Genomic DNA, 17,914 nt, shown 5'->3' on the forward strand with positions numbered 1-17,914 from the left:
GCTAGATGTGGTGAAATCGAGTTCATGGATGGTTGAGATCCATCTTTCCTTTCTATTTTTATCCAGGGTTGCTATGAGCTCCTTAGCAACAGTTGGGTCTTCAGTTTCCTCATATTTGGCTAAAAGTTCCTCAGTTTCTCTACTCCAGCATGGGATGAATTGTTTTATATGTATTATAACAAAAATAAGAACTCTTAAAACCACATAAACAAGCAAATGACTCTTACATACAAATTGACACTCATAAATATAATAAACCAGCAAAAATAAATCAATTATGGCTACTTTTTTTTTTTTGTAGTTTTTTTATTAAGCAGTTTGTCTCCCAGCTCCTACAAATTCAAGACCTCATTCTCCAAAAACTTTAAAGCTAGTATAACCATACCAACTCTAATATGCCTATGTTGCTTCATAGTTGTCAATTAGGTTAGATATTATGCATTTTTGAAGTAGGGATAGATACTATCATTATTGTTTTTCATTCAAAAAATGTGCATGCTTCAAGAGTGACATTTCATTTTCAAATTGTTCACACAGAATTACAATTTTAGAATTGTATTTCACTTTTGAAGATTAAACTCTCCTCTCCCACAAAACCTCCTGCATTATTATACTCCTAAAAAATTTAAAATAAAACTTCCATGTAACTTAAATTCTTTTTTGGATTGTTATTCTTTATTTTTTTAAGAATTGTATCAAATAGTTTTTAATTTTTCAATACTGAAACCAAGATTTCATTAATATAAATATCAGGAAATTATGTGATACAGGTAATTTAGTGAAATGAATTTTTTTCAAAAATATTGTGTCAGCCTACAAAAGCAATATCAGAATAAAATGTCTAGCATTCCTGCTAATCACTCAGAAAGATGAAAAACAAAACAAAGCAAGAATTTCTGATGTGTTGGATACTGAGCTTTAGCTTGGGACTTTTTATCATGCCTTTTGGGACATGTTCTTTCTTCTCTTTCTCAATAGATAGTCATTAATCTTTCTTAGCTTTCAGCTTGTTGCTAGCAGAGATTCTCATTAGTAAAAGGTTTTTAAATTCCCATAGTAAAAGTTTTGAGCATATATTAGATTTTATCTAATATATGCTCTTATAATACATCCTTATTATTAGATAAAATCTAATAATAAGGATGATGTTTAGCAGAAGAAAGGCTACTTTGATGTTATGTTTGTTTAGTAATTTAGCCATCTTGTCTATAACATTCTTGATATATGGAAGCGTTATGGTGTTTTTGAACACTTGTTTCTGTAGGATGCTTGTAGGAGGTGTGTGGAGGATTTTTTTGATAGTCTTGGGTTCATAGCCATTTTTTTTGAGAATCTGTGTTAAATATTCCAATTCTTCATTTCTCTGTTTTTCTGTGCTGGAAATATTATGAGCTCCACATCATCCTTTAAAAAACTAGGTGTTTATAAAATTTATTGTTCTTGTGGCATCTGCTACGTAGAACAGACAGGAAGATCTGAGGAAATACGCATGAACGAACACCAGAAGGATGTACAAAACAGAAGAGAACACAAAATCAGGTCTAGCTTTCCATACCACTTCCACCAGCCACACTCTGGCAGAAAACAAACATGTCTTATATAGAAAAAAACTGCTACATAAGGAAATTTAAAGAAGCTGCAAACATGCTTAGAATTCCAACACAATGCAATAAAAACCAAGGCTTAATTCTACACCAAGTTTGGTCAGTTTTGATAAAAAAATATACTTCAGTCAGACCTCAGACATTATGATCATGAACAACAGAACGTGGCATCATTCGGCATTGTTTAAACTTAGCACTGCTTTGAATCTGCATTCTGATTTTTTATTTTTATAAACAGTCAGATGGCTACAACTGTATAGTACGAACTATTAATTTCTCTTTTTTGTTGTTTTAATTTTCAGTTACCTTTTACCCCTGAAGATGTAAGTCAAACGACTTACGAAACTTGTCGGGTTTTTTAGCTTAATATAAATTTTTTTATATTAAGCTAAAAGCACAATAAAGAAAAAATGTGGTCCAGTTACCGGAAAATACCTTATGAACCACAGGTTTACCTTTAATTTTCTTGGCACATAAATAGTGGGATTTGTGATTCCACTTAGCTTAACAGATCTCCTTAACCTTGAAACACAGTTAGCTACTCTGGATCTTAATCTTTTGAATAGCGATCTGGTTATTACCGATGCTTGGAATCTAACAAAAGTATCTAACAAAACATCACACTGTATCCCCTTTATTCTTCCTTGAATGATAGTCATGGGTTTAGTGTGTGTTGTTCCTTAAATTCTCTTATTTTCCTAGTTCTGCTTGTGGGATGGTGGCGAGTAAATTGCGTTTTTGATTCAAAAAGCTTATTTCTATAAAAATTCCTTTTATTTCAAAAACAGTACCTGGCAATGTGCCCATACTTGTGGCAGTTATAGCATTGGGGTGTTTTCCTTCTGCTTGCCCCTTTGTTACCTATTCGTTCATTTTTCGAGGTCTCCGTGGATGGTTCTGCTCTGGTTTCTTGCAGTTGTTTGAAAACAGAGTCAATTTTATCTATCATAGGTTGGTATAACCTCTCTACCTCAAGCCTGATTACAGAGCGTATCTCTTCCATCTTGTTACTATTCGTGGCTTCTAAATTCGCACTATCCACATTCATGAATTCAAAAAAAAATTTTTTTATATCTATACACTTATTATACACTTTTGTTGGCCTGATCTTTTTTGCAAAACTGTTCCAATCCACTCTTATTTGTCTCAATTATTGTGGATTTTATCCTGTCAACACTGCGCCATTCTCTGGAATGATGAATCATACTTCACCATCTGGCAAATTATCCTGAATTTGGCAGATACCACGAGAATGCTACCTACCTGAATATGTAGCATCTTCCTATTACACTATGTATGTGCTTAAAATTAAATGGATGCACTGGGCATCGATTCTTGTACCTCTCTCATGCTAAGCAAGCACTCTACCATTTGAGCTATATCCTCTCACTTCCAGTTAATTGCTGCAGCAATGTTTCAAAAGTTAGTGGAAGCTTTCCGATAAGATTTAAGGCTGTTATAGTAACTAAGGGTGGACTTGTCATATTCCATATTAATGCCTTTCATATTAGAGTGAGAGTTTGGATGAGCTCTCATATTTCTCATACAAGCATCTAGATGTTTTTGATCAGATAGTGTATCTAACTCATTACTGTAACTTAAATATCAGCTCGTCATGTGGCACCCTATTGTTAAAAAAAAAAAAAAAAAAAAAGCAGTATACCGTATTTACTTGAATATAACTTGCCCTCGTGTATATTTCATGCTCCTGATTTTACTTTATTAAAAAAAGAAATTAAAAGGTTTTGCATATACCTCGCACATGAAAAAAGTTTAAAACTTTAAGAAATAGAGAGTGAATATTGTTATTGAAGTTTCAGATATTTTGGAATTCATTTCAACTCAACAATTGTTGGGTTGAAATGTGGTATTAACAACTTTTGTTAATACCACACCAATCATATGCATAGAGAAAAATGGAAGCAATCAGTAGAGGAAATGTGGAAGTGAGGGCATTGACTTCTACTCGATCTTGGATTGCATGGGGTGGATTAAGATTAAGAGGCCCTCGTTAGAACTATTGTGCAAACTGGATTTTTAGCTCTTGAGACATGATTTCGCCAAAAATAATTAATTTAATTACAGAAGCATTGTCGCTAAAGGATTCAAATATATCGTGCGATGAAGGTGAGCAGCATAAATAATGTTGATCATTAAAATTTCAATGCATTCATTTATAAATAATGTGAGCAATTATTAGGGAATGTGCTAAGTTCCTTAGCACATTCCCTAATATCTCCAATTATAATAAATCCTGAGGTTTTAATTATAAATGTCAATTTAGTTTTTGCCTGAAAAACTTTAGTTTCTGAAAATCTCCATGTATATCTTGCACCATGATTTTTTAACTTTAATTTTTGTGGAAAAAGTGCAAGTTATATTCAAGTGAATATTGTATGCCTTTTCCTCATCAGTCACTCTTGTGACTTTATTATAAAAGGCAATCAGATTACTAAAAAAGAATATCCCTTAATAGAACTGTGCTGTGTAGTCTCTTACTAATATCTCCAAAATCTTAACAAATAAAGAAGAAATACAAACTGGTCTGTAGTCTGATACTTTCATTCTTTCACCACCCTTATGTGCAGTAGTACTATTTTACCTTTTTCCAGTCCTTGGGCATCTTTCATATAGTCACACTTTGATTGAAAAGCTGGACCAATGAAGCTGTCAGTTCCTTAGCACATTCTCTTAAAACATAAACCCAATCCCACTGGCTTATTAACTTCCAGAGTAGTTAGTATTTGAAACACGTTCTTTTAATGCACTTCTAAACCTTCATCATCATCATTGACTCGACAGCCCTATGTGGACCCTGGCCTTCTTCAGACACTTCTGTCAGCCTTCCTTATTCAGTGCCAAATTTCTCCAATTTTTCACTCCTAAAACCTTAATATCTTCATCACTCCATCTTTCCATCTTAATTTAGGTCTTCCAATTCTTCTTTTTCCTTCTGGCTTAGCATTAAACATATTCTTAACTATTCTATTACTATCCATGCATATAATGTGTCCAGCCCAACTTAATCTATTTATTTTTATGTACTTAATAATGTCTGGCTCATTAAATAATCTGTATAGTTCATGGGTATATCTTTTTCTCCACACATCATTCTCTTGTGCTGCTCCAAAAATATATCTGAGAACTCTTCTAAACAGACCTAGCAATCTTTCATCTGCCATTGATAATACCCAGTTTTCAGAGGCATAGGTTAACACTGGTCCCACAGGTATTTTGTACATCATTATCTTTGTTTTTCTTGAGATCAGGTGTGACTTTAGGTGTTTCCTAAGTCCACAAAAGCATCTATTTGCGGAAAGAAAACGTCTGAATCTCAGTACTGATGTTATTTTTACAATCAACTTCTGATCCCAAGTATATAAAACTATATACAATTTCAAACTTATAGAAACCAATTTTGATTTGAGAAGGATTGTCATAAATCTTTCTAGTTACTGGCATATACTTTGTCTTTTCTTGGTTAATCTGCAAATTCATCTTCTTTGCTGCCTCTTCTAAACTGATGAAAGTTTCTTCCATTGCTTTCCGTGTCTTTCCTATAATATCGATATTGTCTGCATATGCCATAATTTGTACTGACTTGTAGAAAATAGTTCCCCTTGTATTAATGCGAGCATCTCCGAAAACCTTTTGAAGTGCTATGTTAAACAGTAAACAAGCTAAGCCATTCCTTGTCGAACACCATTGTGTATATATATTGGATCAGACCACATGTTCGGAATTTTGATCTGACAGCAAGTATATCTCATTGTAGCTTTAACTAAAGCAGTAAGTTTTCGTGGAATATGTAGTTTCTCCATTGCAATAAATAAGTTAGTTATATCTATGCTATCATATTGTTTCAATTCCAAATTCATTACATTTTTCAAGTAATTGCCATATATTAAAAATTTGATCATTTGTAGATCTTCCTTGATGGAATCCACATTGATAATTACCAATAACATTCTCTACATTGGGATAAAGTTTCTTAAATAGAATGTTAGAGAAAATTTTATAAGTTGTACATAGTAAATTAATTCCTCTATAGTTAGAACATATTACATCACCTTTCTTATGGATGGGGCATATGACACTCCGATTCCATTCATCTGGAATTGTTTCATTAATCCAGATTTTGTTGATAAGCTGACACAGCTGCTTGATTTATTCTGTACCTGCACTTTTAATTAATTCTGCTTGTGTCCTATCCATTCCTGGGGCCTTATTGTTCTTAAGTTTTTTAATAGCTACCTCTACTTCTGCATCTGTTGGTACCGGTTCAACACCTTCTAGATCTTGGCTCTCTTCCACATCATCTAATTGATCAGATATATTGGAATTCAATAGTTCATTGAAATACTCTGCCCATCTTCCTAGTATCATTTCATTCCCACTCAAAATTATACCCTCCTTATCCCTATATAACATTGTTCTACACTGGAAATCTTTCTGACTACTATTTAACTTTTGATAGAAAAATCTGCTTTCATTCAGAAAGCAGATTGGAACATCTCTTAAAGTTCGTGTTCTTAAAGAACATCTCTTAATGTTCCAATTCTTTAAGTTCATGAAAATGAACTTAAAGAATTGGAACATTTGAGATGTTCCAATTCTTTAAGTTCATTTTCATAGTATTTCTTCTTTCTTTTCTTATGTACTCTTTTTACTTCTTTTCTAGCCAAACAGTATTCCTCCACAGCTTTACAAGTGTGGTTCCTTTGCTGCATTTGTTTATATGCCTCATTTTTTAATACAGTCACACATTCACATTCTGCATCAAACCAATGGTTATACTTAACTCTACTGACTTTTCTTAATACTATGTCTGCTGTTGTCATTATGACATCCCGAGCTTCATTAACACACTCACAAATGGTTAGACCAGACAGGTTTTCACTGATTCTCTCACCACATTTGGCTTTAACTTCTAATTCCTTCAATCTTTCCTTATTAAACTTTCTAGCATGATACCCATATATCTTCCTTGTATTAGAGATTCTACTTCTAATCTTTGATATAATCAAATAATAATCAGAGTCAATATTTGCTCCTCTGTAGGTTCTAACATCCATTAAATTTGATGGGCGTCTTGCGTCTATCAAATTTAACCAAATCGATCATCTATTAAAAGATGATCGATTTGGTTAAAGGTGCTTCCATCAGGCGACTTCTAGGTCATTTTATGAATATTTTTACAATTAAGCATTGTATTACCAATAACCATATTTCTTGAAGAAGCAAAGTTGATCAATCTAGTCCCATTATCATTAGTCTCATTATGTAAACTATATTTCCCAGTGGTTGGCCTGTGTGTATCCTCTTTGCCTATCTTGGCATTTAAATCACCTATAATAATTTTTACATCCCTCTTTTGACATTCCCCATAAATCTTATCTAATTCATCATAAAACAACTCTTTTTCAGCATCATTCTTTTCTTCAGTTGGATCATATACACAGATAAAACTGTAGTTAAAAAAAAAAAAACTGTCCTTTAATTCATAACCTACACATTTGAGGTGAGTTTGCTCCATGATAAGATGTTTTATCCTCTTGTTTACAATGAAACCTGTTCCAAATATGTGATTTTTCTTTTGGCAGCTTTAAAAAATATTTTTCTTTTCCATAATCCCCTCTCCTGTCCATCTCATTTCTTGTATAGCCGTAACAGGTATCCTGTATTTATCCAATTGCTCCAGCAGCATTTTAAAAACTCCAGATCGGTAAAGAGAAAGTACTTTCCATGATCCAATTTTCAAATCCTGAAGACATTTGCCACTTTGTTGCCATTTAGTCCATCCAGCAGTTATTTCTTTAGATTTCGTAACAAGTTGTTTTTTTCCAGGGTGGGGTTGTCGGGCCCAAGCCCAACCCCCCAACCTGGACGAGGCCTCTGTATTTATTGATCCCCAGAGACAGGTTACCCAGCTATATCCCCAGGCACTGAGTACCCATTTTAGTCACCTCGTAAGACATGCATGGGCTACAGTGGGGCTATTCTTATTCCCTGACCACCACACTGGTGCTTCTAAACCTTTATCCCTTCCCATTCTTTCACAAATAAAACTTGCTTGTCCAGGATGAAATATCCCATTAAAGTGATCATTAAATAACTCCACCATGTCATGGGCATGGATGTTTGTAATTGTCTGTGAAAATAATAGTGGCGATGACGGACAGTAGATAGCATTGGTGTAGATGAGGTGGTTTGTGGATGAGGTTGAGTGGTGGAGACAGAGAGTTGTAGAGTAGGTGCCCTCCCTCGATGAGTCTTAAGACTCCCTGGAGGTGTCAAATAATAATAATAATGTCGTCTGCATGGGCCACTTGATCTCCATTTTCATTTAACAATGTCATTCTTCCACATCATTTTTCCTCCTACTTAGCCACATTAACAAAAAACAAAAGTGCTTAGGATTTTCCTTGGATTGTACAGCTAACCATTTCTTGTATTTCAGTTTTGTCTTCCTTACCAGTCCTCATCTTCTCATGGTGCACCCTGTTAGGTATCTGTTTTGATACTGAATGAACAAGGAAAGGCTGGAGATTTGGGATTTAGCTGACCAAATTCCAGTCATTCTCCAGTCCTGAGTATCATATTCCTCATACAACTGCTCTCCACTCCTTTCTTTCTAACAGTGATATTTAGTGGAGAAAACACATGTCTAGAGATAATAATTACTAACTTTATTTAGAATTGGAATAGTTAAAGCAACAGTTTGGAGTGTTGCAAATTATGGAAGTGAGTCATGGACGCTCAGAAAGAGAGAGATGGAAAGAATTAATGCATTGGAAATGTGGTGTTATAAAAAGATGGAAAAGATTAGCTATACAGAAAGAATATCAAATCAAGAAGTTTTAAGATGAGTTGGGATGGAAAGAACACTGCTAAAGAATATTATGCAAAGAAAGACCAGATTTGCCGGACATCTTCTGAGAGATTCTTCGGGACACCTGACAAGAACTATATTACAAGGGAAAGTTGAGGGGAAGAGAAGATGTGGAAGACCAACTAGAGAGTGGTTTAATGACATCGTGGAATGGACTGGTTTAAGATTGATGGAAGTGACAGACAGAGAGAAATGGAGAAGAGCTGCTCATCTGCTACAACCCTCTTGCTAGAGGATGCTACTGGACGATGACGAACTTTATTTAATTAATAAATTATTAATTCAGTATTTTGTCTAGGTTAGTAAGGCATCTTCCTGAGCACAAAGAAATATATTATGTGCATGCAGGCATACTAAGTGTAGGAAAGCAAAAAAACAGATAGTGTGTGAAAGGCTGGCTCTTACAGTTCTAAGTAGTGTCCTCTATGCATGTGATGATGGAATCTTGCAGATCTCAAGATAATGGCTCCTAAATTTTTGGTAAATTGAGGCAGCTGAATTTGTCAAGATTTGGAAAACGCTTTAATGCTGTGGCAGATTCTGAAAATGGTCTCTCCAATTTATATTTGCTTCTGTATAAAAGGGAATTTTCCTCCCATTGGATTTGATGATGGGATGCTTAAGGATCAAAGCTATATAACTGGGAAGTAAACCATAATGCAAAATGATGGTACAACATGATCAAATTTCCTTCTGGCTGGGGCATTACCTGATTACACAAGATCCTTATTTGCTAAAATAAAGAACCAAAAGGCTTCAGTTTGGCTCTGAAAAATTATATAAGTAAAGTGGATATTAGATCCAGCATTATTTCAAAGTGTAATTTAGAAACTATGAAAGTTTCATAAAAATAAGTTGACCAGAGAGCTTAAGGGAATACACTCACTGGCATTCACAAGTTGACTTAGCATGGACTACTTAGAAAATATAAATGCTGCCCAAGTGTGTTTCATCAGGAAAGCAGGGCAAACAGCAAAAAGTCAGCTAGTGGAATAAATCCCCGAAGACATCCCAACTCAACATCAACAGAGGGTATGGTTGGTTCCATCAACATAAGATGCATCAGTGGAAAAGAAATGGAACTAGCAGAAGAATTGGATAAGCCAGATCGACATAATAGATGTAACCAGGGGAAAAAAAAAAATATATATATATATATATATATATATATATCTTTTTAAGCAAGAAATACAAAATGTTATATTCAAGCAATATCAAGTAGAGTGATGTGAGCAAATATCACAGTAGGGAAACTGGATAGTCAGACTTATTTGTACCTAGGGTGCCACAGAAAGTTCTACTAAGGAAGATGTGGAAGAATTTTTTGAGCAAGCAACCGACACAATGAAAAAGGAAACGTTGGATTCCTTATGGAACAAATCTGAAAACAAACCCCAACTCAACATCACCAGAGTTAAAGATCGGTACTATCAACGTAAGAAGCCTGAATGGCAAAGAAATGGAGCTAGCTGAGGAATTAGATAAGTACCAGATCGACATAATAGGGGTGACTGAAACAAAAAAGACCAAAACTGGTGAGATCTTTCTGAGCAATAAATACAAAATGTTATATTCAGGCAATAACAATCAAGGAAAAGAAGGAGTAGCCATAGTATTCAACACAAAATACGAGGCTAATCTTCTTGAATGGCAGTCAGTATCAAGTAGAGTAATGTGGGCAAATATGAGAATGGGGAACTGGACAATGAGACTTATTTGTGCCTATGGTCCCACAGAAGGTTCTACTAAGGTAGAAGTGGAGGAATTTTTTGAGGCTTTAGAAAAAGCAACTGACACAATGAAAAATGAAAAGTTGGTCCTTGTTGGGGATCTAAATAATAGAGTAGGAAATGATTGTGAGACATACAAAAATATTTTGGGAAAATTTGGAGAAAAGAGCAAAGCTAATAATAATGGCAAATATCTGTTGGATTTCTGCTCAGGACATGGACTGGTTATTACTAACACCATGTTCCAACATAAAAATGTGCACAAATTCACATGGAGAGAAGAGGCTAGGAATAAGAAAAGTCTCATTGACTATGTTATTGTTGATAGTGATGTTTTCTCCCTGGTGCAGGACACCAGAGTGTACAGAGGATTTGAAATTGGAAGTGATCACTATTTAGTCTTGAGCAGGATAAAATTGAATTTCATATTGAAAAGAATAACATGTAAGAAAGTTTTAAAGCGAATAAAAGTTGAGCAGCTCTCAGATGTAAACTGTAGACTAAAATACAGAAATATTATTGAAAAGAAAATGAAAGAGTTTGAGAACAGGAATCAAACCTTGGAGATTCAGTGGCAAACTCTGAAGGAAACATTGATTGATTCTGCCAGAGAGGCATGTGGTGAGGTTGTGTGCAAAGATAAAAAAATCAGAACTCCCTGGTGGACACAGGAAGTTAAAGAGGCAGTGAAGGAAAAGAAGAAAGCATATCAAAAGTTCCTGGCAAATAAGTCAGCTTTTACTCTTACAGAATACAGAGACAAATGTAAGAAAGCTAAACAGTGTGTAAAACTAGCTAAACAAAAGTCATGGGAGGACTTTGGCAAGAATATAGAAAATAAATATCAAGAAGGTGGCAAAATATTCTGGAGGTTGTTGAAGAAGCTTAGGAATGGAGGAAAGAGTGCTGTAAAAGGAATTAGAGATGATAAAGGTGAAATGAAAACAGGAGAAAAAGATATCCTTGAAGTATGGAGTAATTACTTTGAAAAACTGCTAAATGAAACAAGCAGTGATGACAGCACAGTGATAAAAAACACTGACCAGGCATGCAGTCAGGAATACATATCCATACTTGAAGTAGAAAAAGCCATCAAAGGCTTGAAATGTGGAAAGGCAGCAGGAGTAGATGATATTCGATCAGAAATGCTGAAGTATGGTGGTATAAGAGTCTTACAGTGGCTGCACTGCATAGTTCAGAAAGCCTGGACAGAGGGACGAATTCCTGATGATTGGAGTAGAGCTCTCATAGTACCCATATATAAAAAGGGAAATAAAACTGAATGTGAGAATTACAGAGGTATTTCCCTACTGAGTGTTCCTGGCAAGATCTATGCAAGTATACTTGAGAAACGGTTGAGAAGAATTGTGGAAGAAAAGCTTGGTGAAGAACAAGCTGGATTCAGGCCAAATAGAGGCTGTCAGGATCAGATCTTCACTTTATGACAAATAGTCGAGAAAGCATGGGAATATAACAAAGATCTGTATTTAAGTTTTGTCGATTTGGAAAAGGCATATGACAAGGTGCCAAGAGAGAAGCTATTCAATACGCTGCAGTTATATGGTGTCAATGGGGCATTATATCAAGCAATACTTAGTCTTTATTTGAGTTGTGAGTCAGCAGTTAGAATTGAAGGAAGTACAGGAAGATGGTTTAATGTTAAATCTGGTGTGAGACAAGGATGTACATTATCCCCTCTGTTATTCATTATCTATATGGATCACATTATGAAGGAAAGTGGTATTAAACATGATATCAAAATTGGAGATGTTAATGTCAGCTCTTTGCTTTATGCGGATGATGTTATACTTCTAAATAAATCCGCTACAAGTCTGCAAGATTCTCTGACTAAATTGAATAGCTGTTGTAATAGATATGGTATGAAGGTCAGCAATAAAAAGACAAAGACAATGAAAATAGGCAGAATCATTGAAAATGTCAACTGTGTTGTGAATGGAGAACCTGTGGAACAAGTAAAACATTTCAGCTACTTAGGCACAATTTTTACTGAAGATGGTAAACTAAATATAGAAATAGACAACAGAATCAGCAAAGCTGGTATCGTGGGAAGTCAATTGAATAAATTCATATGGAATAAGAAAGAAATTAGTTGGAACACTAAATTAGCTGTATACAAGACTGTGTTCAAACCAATTTTAACTTATGGATCTGAGAGCTGGGTCAGAAGTAAAACACTTGACCAAAGACTAGAGACCGCAGATATGAGAGTCCTGAGAAAGATTAGAGGCATGAACAGATGGCATCAATGGCAATATCATATTAAAAATGAGGATATTAGGAAAGAACTTGACATTGTCAGCATCCAGGAATGCGTTAGCAGAGCTAATCTCAGATGGTATGGTCACTTAAATAGAATGGGAGAGGAAAGATTAGCAAAACAAGTGTTCTCTGCCAGGTTGGCAGGAAAACGACCCAGAGGAAGACCAAGATATAGGTGGATTGATACGGTACAAAGTGCCTTAGACGATAGAAATATAAGATCTGATAATGTTGGAGTCTTGACAAGTAACAGACTGATTTGGAGGAAAATTGTAGATAGGAAGTTAGTAATGATGTAATTTTTTCATGTAGTACTGTCATATCCTGTACACCCCTTGAGGGTACATGGCAGGAATTTGATGATGATGATGATGGATTCCTTATTGTTTAGATTGTCCTTATTGGCAATCTAAACAGCAGAATAGGAAATAATTACCAGACATATAGAAATGTTTTGGAAAAATTTGGAGAAAAGAGCAAAGCAAATAATAATAATAATAATGGCTGGCTATACTTGTTGTACTTGCTATATTTCTGTTCAGAACACAGACTAGTTTTATAACTAGTCTGTGTTCTGAAATGTTAGTAATCTAACACCACGATAAAAATGTGCACAAATTCACATGGAGAGAAGATATAGGAAATAAGAAAAGTCTCATTGACTATGTTATTGTTATCAGCAACATTTTCTCACATGTTCAGATATACAGAAGATTTGAAATTGGAAGTTCAAAATTTAGTTTTGAACAGGATAAAATTGAATTTCATATTGAAAAGAGGAGTGTGTAAGAAAGTTTTAAAACAAATCAAAATTAAATAACTTTCAGTGATGAACTGTAAACTCAGATACAGAAACATTATTCAAAAAAAAAAAAAAAAATTAAAGAGATTGAAAACAAGAACCAAACCTTGGCATTTCATTGGCAAACCCTGAAGAAAACAGTGATTGATTCAGCCAGAGAGATAGGTGGTATAAATGTCTGCACGAATAGAAAAATCAGAGCTCTTTTTTGACCTCAGAAAGTTAAAGTGGCAGTGAAAGTAAAAAAGAAATCATGTTGAAAGTTCCTGACAAGTAAGTCAGTTTGTGCTCTTAGAGAATACAGAGACAAATGCAAGAAGGTGAAACACAGTATAAAACTAGTTAAACACAAGCCATGGGACAACTTTGGTAAGAACATAGAAAATAAATATCAGGAAGGTGGCAAAATGTTCTGGAGACTATTGAAAAAACTTCGAAATAGAGGAAAGAGTACTGTAAAAGAAATTGAAGATGATAAAAGTGACATGAAAACTGGAGATAAATATATCCTTGATGTGTGGAGTAATTACCTCGAAAGATGTTATATGAAAGAAACAGTGGTGGAAAACACTCAACATCCTGGTTGATAATACCACCAGGAATACACATCAATACTTGAAGTAGGAAAAACATCAAAAACCTGAAATGTGGAAAGGTAGCTGGAGTAGATGATATTCGATTAGAAATGCATAACATATAGAGGTATAAAAGTTTTAGTGGCTATAATGCAGAAGGACTGGAGGGATCATTGAATTCCAGATGATTAGAGTAGAGTTCTCATAGTACCCATCTATAAAAAGAGAAGTAAAACTGATTGTGAGAATTACAGTGGTATTCCTTACTGAGTTTTCCTGGTAATATTTATAGACTTTTAATGATATTTATAAATGTCATTAAACGGTTAAGAAGGATTGTGGAAGGGAAGCTTGGTGAAGAACAAGTTGGATTCAGGCCAAATAGAGGTCATCAGGATCAGATTTTCACTTTAAGAAAAATAGTTGAGAAATCATGGGAATATATAACAAGGAACTGTATTTAAGTTTCGTAGATCTGGAAAAGGCACGTGACAAGGAGCCAAGAGGAAAGTTATTCAAAATATCACCAATATATATGGTAAATGGGACATTATACGAAGCAGTACATAAATTTTATTCGAGTTGTAGGTGAGCAGTTAGAATTGAAGGAGGTAAAGGAAGATGATTTGAAATAAGGTATGAGAGATCATTTGTGAGACAAGGATGTGCACTATCCCCTCTGTTATTCATCATCTATAGGGATCACATTATGATGGAAATTGATGTTGAATCTTATGTCAAAATTAGAGGTGTCAATCTCAGCTCAGCTCTTTATGTAGATACTTCTTATACTTCTAAATAAATCCAGTACAACTCTGCAAGATTCCGTGACTAAACTGAATAACTGTTGTAATAAATTTGGTATGAAAATCAATAAAATGACAAAGATAATGAAAATTAAGAGTAAAATTGAAAACAACTGCATACTGAATGGAGAACCCATAAAACAAGCAAAGCCTTTCAGCTATTTAGGCACAATTTTTAATGAAGATTGTAAATTAAATATGGAAATAGACTACAGAATTAACAAATCTGGTGTGGTAGGAAATCAATTGCATAAATTTTTATGTAATAAGAGAGAAATTAGTCAAAACACTAAATTAGCTGCATACAAGACAGCATTCAAACCCATTTTGACTTCTGGATCTGAGCACTAGGTTCCCTGAAATATAACACTTGACCAAAGACTGCCGACCACAGATATGAGAGTTATGAGAATGATTAAAGGAGTGAACAGATGGAATCAATTCTGGTATCATATTAAAATGAAGATATTAGGAAAGAACTTGACATTCTTAGCATTTAATAATATGTTAGACTTAAACAAAATGGGAGAGGAAAGATTAGCAAAACAAGTGTTCTTTGCTAACCTGGCAAGGAAAAGAACCAGAGGGAGACTAAGATCAAGTTGGATTAATACAGTTAAAACATGGCTTATAAGGGAGGAATATAAAATCTGATAATATTGTTGTCTTAAGAGATAACAGAATAATTTGGAGGAAAATTGTTGATTGGAAGTTATTAATGATGTAACTTTTCATGTAGTACTACTATCATAATATCCTGTACCCCCCCCCCCCCCCCCCCGAGGGTACATTTTAGGAATTTGATTAAATGGATTTGATGATTCAAATCGTTGGCATGGTATGCTATTCCACAACAGCTGTTGTGCAGGTAATGAATATAAAATAAAGATACCAAGAAATTATATACTTAGTTTAATCCATTATCCAAGTGTAAGCAAACAAAGTTTGCACCTGAAGTATCTTTCAGGACTGGAGCCAACTCGTGGCAAAGGTGGTATGACTTCATATCACTTGCCTTGGTATCCCATAATGCAAAGCAAATATCCATAATGCATCGCATTTACATGTCTGCAAGGAGATGTGTTTTGCATTGTGGGATACTAAGGCAAGTGATGTGAGGTCATACCACCTTTGCCATGAGTTTGCTCCAGTCTAGAAAGATACTTCAGGCGCAAACTTTGTTTGCTAACACTTGGATAATGGATTAAACTAAGTATATAATTTCTTGGTATCTTCAATTTATAATATAACCAAGTGAAAAACTTTCAACAGATCATGGATATGTTTCTATGTTCTCCAGGCTGATGTTAGCTGTTAATTTTCTTTGTCTGAGTTAAAAGTTTGCAGGAGCAGTACATTCTTGTACACCTCAGAATGGTCCTGATCAGTGCTTCTTAAACTGCATTCTATGTAACCTTAGGATTCCAAAGCTTTAAAGGGTTTCCCTGATTATACAGACATTTATAACTTCTGTCAGATGTAATTCCAGAAAACACCTTCAATGAATGTGGCAAATACTATCTAGTGAAACTATGTGTGTGCAGGAATAATGTCTATCATTGCTATTGGAAGTACTTCACTGCATCATTGTGAAGGCATTAATATTATTCTAGTTATTTATTAAATTTAATTACTGATATGAGTAAACAACCGTTTCCTTCACATAAAGATCAAAAATTCTTTTAAAACAAACTTTTGTTCCTATTAAAACATTTAAAATGAATATCCTCTTTAACCCTCAATATTATATTCAATTCGCTACAGTACTTCTGTATTTGCTGAGAAAGTTCATAAATGCAGATCTAGATATGCTGACCTAGGCTATAGATCTAGGACAAAAGCTTTCAGCTCTTGATAAAGAGAAGGGCAGAGAGAAAAAAGCACCTTCTTTTCTCAAACCCATGATAAGGATGGACAACCAGGTGACTGTTTTGAATTTTATATATGCAAGTATCTTTTCCTTTGCTTACAAAACAAGTAGAATTTTTTAATGTATCTTTTTTCCTACTTTGTGTGTGTGTGTGTGCATGCGTGGTTAGCTTGACTAAGGCAGAGTAGATGTGCTTATGTTTCCATGGCAATAATAGGTTCTAATTGGTTACCCTGTCATCTTAGATACAATGTGTGATGTATTGGTTCTAGTCGGGATAATATCATTAATAAACATTTTTTTTCAGTTTTTTTTTTTAAATTAAATGTTTATACTGAGTTGTCTCATGAGAATTATCCTCCTGCTTTTGTTAGTCTCAGAATGCATATTTGCATACTGTGCATTACAAAGCTTTTGTGTGAGTATGTTTGTTTATTTTTCAGCATATCCTCATCATTTTTGTTTAGAAGTGACCAGATGCAAAATATAAATGCTAAAATACCAGATTCAGATAAAGCAACAGCAACTAAAGAAATATCTCAATCAGCAAAATCTGTAAGTCCATTAAAAGAGACAGGTGGATTGTTTCATGATGATGATGATGATGACTTATTTGCCACTAAACCATATATAAGGTAAAAAGATGTGTGTGTGTGTTATGGAGATAAAATTGCTATAAAACTGCTATTCATAGGGTTTTACAAGTAAATCTTTTATGGTGTATTTGCATCCACAAAAATATCTCTTAATGAATTAGATGATAAATGAAATAATAGTAATTTTTGTTCACATAATTATTTTTATTATTATGTGAACAAAAATTACTATTATTATTATTATTATTTCACAAGTACCACCATTGAGTCCAAAGACTCAATGCATCATTGGAGATTCAAACTTTCTGCACAATATCTAGCATACGACTTGAATCCAGTAACAGATAAAGCACTCACAACTAACTTCACCAACCCATTCATTCATCCATTTCTATTCAAAAAATATAGCCTTCATACCCTTACTAGCCGCCTCTTACTCAATTTCCAGGGATGACCTGTTGTTCTGCTCTCTCTAGTCAAAAAACTATGTAGCTTAAATGTTTCTATTCTATCCCCATCTTTTTTGCCTATCAGCCAACTTTTGCAATCCACAAACTTCCTCAATTTGTCTTCAGAGGGAGCATTTCACAGGCCACTTACCATCTTGGTCCCTTGCCTCTGTTTCTTCTCCACTACTCCCTCATCTTCAAGAAATAAAGGTGACACACCGGAGCTCAGTAATCCAGATGTGGATGTATCAAGGCCTTATAAAGAGGAATGATAACTTCTTTATTTCTGCTTATTAGTGTGTTCTTCAAT

At 34.4% G+C, this 17,914-nt stretch overlaps 1 protein-coding gene across 3 annotated transcripts in view; it reads left to right on the forward strand.

Annotated features, from left to right (window-relative positions):
* The window catches only part of LOC150098282 (uncharacterized), a 709,319-nt gene that overhangs the window by 438,194 nt on the left and 253,211 nt on the right, over positions 1-17,914 (forward strand). For 2 of the 3 annotated variants that reach the window (XM_090406261.1, XM_090406263.1), the window contains exon 17: positions 17,003-17,194. The exons of the other annotated variant lie outside the window; for it this stretch is intronic. In XM_090406261.1, the coding sequence (XP_090262387.1) occupies positions 17,003-17,194 (192 nt within the window). The remainder of the gene's footprint in view (positions 1-17,002; positions 17,195-17,914) is intronic. 3 annotated transcript variants of the gene reach the window in all.

Source organism: Typopeltis vanoorti, chromosome 16 (assembly GCF_054136105.1).
Source record: "Typopeltis vanoorti isolate ZY-2024b chromosome 16, IOZ_Tvanoo_1.0, whole genome shotgun sequence".
Classification (NCBI taxonomy): Eukaryota; Metazoa; Arthropoda; class Arachnida; order Uropygi; family Thelyphonidae; genus Typopeltis; species Typopeltis vanoorti.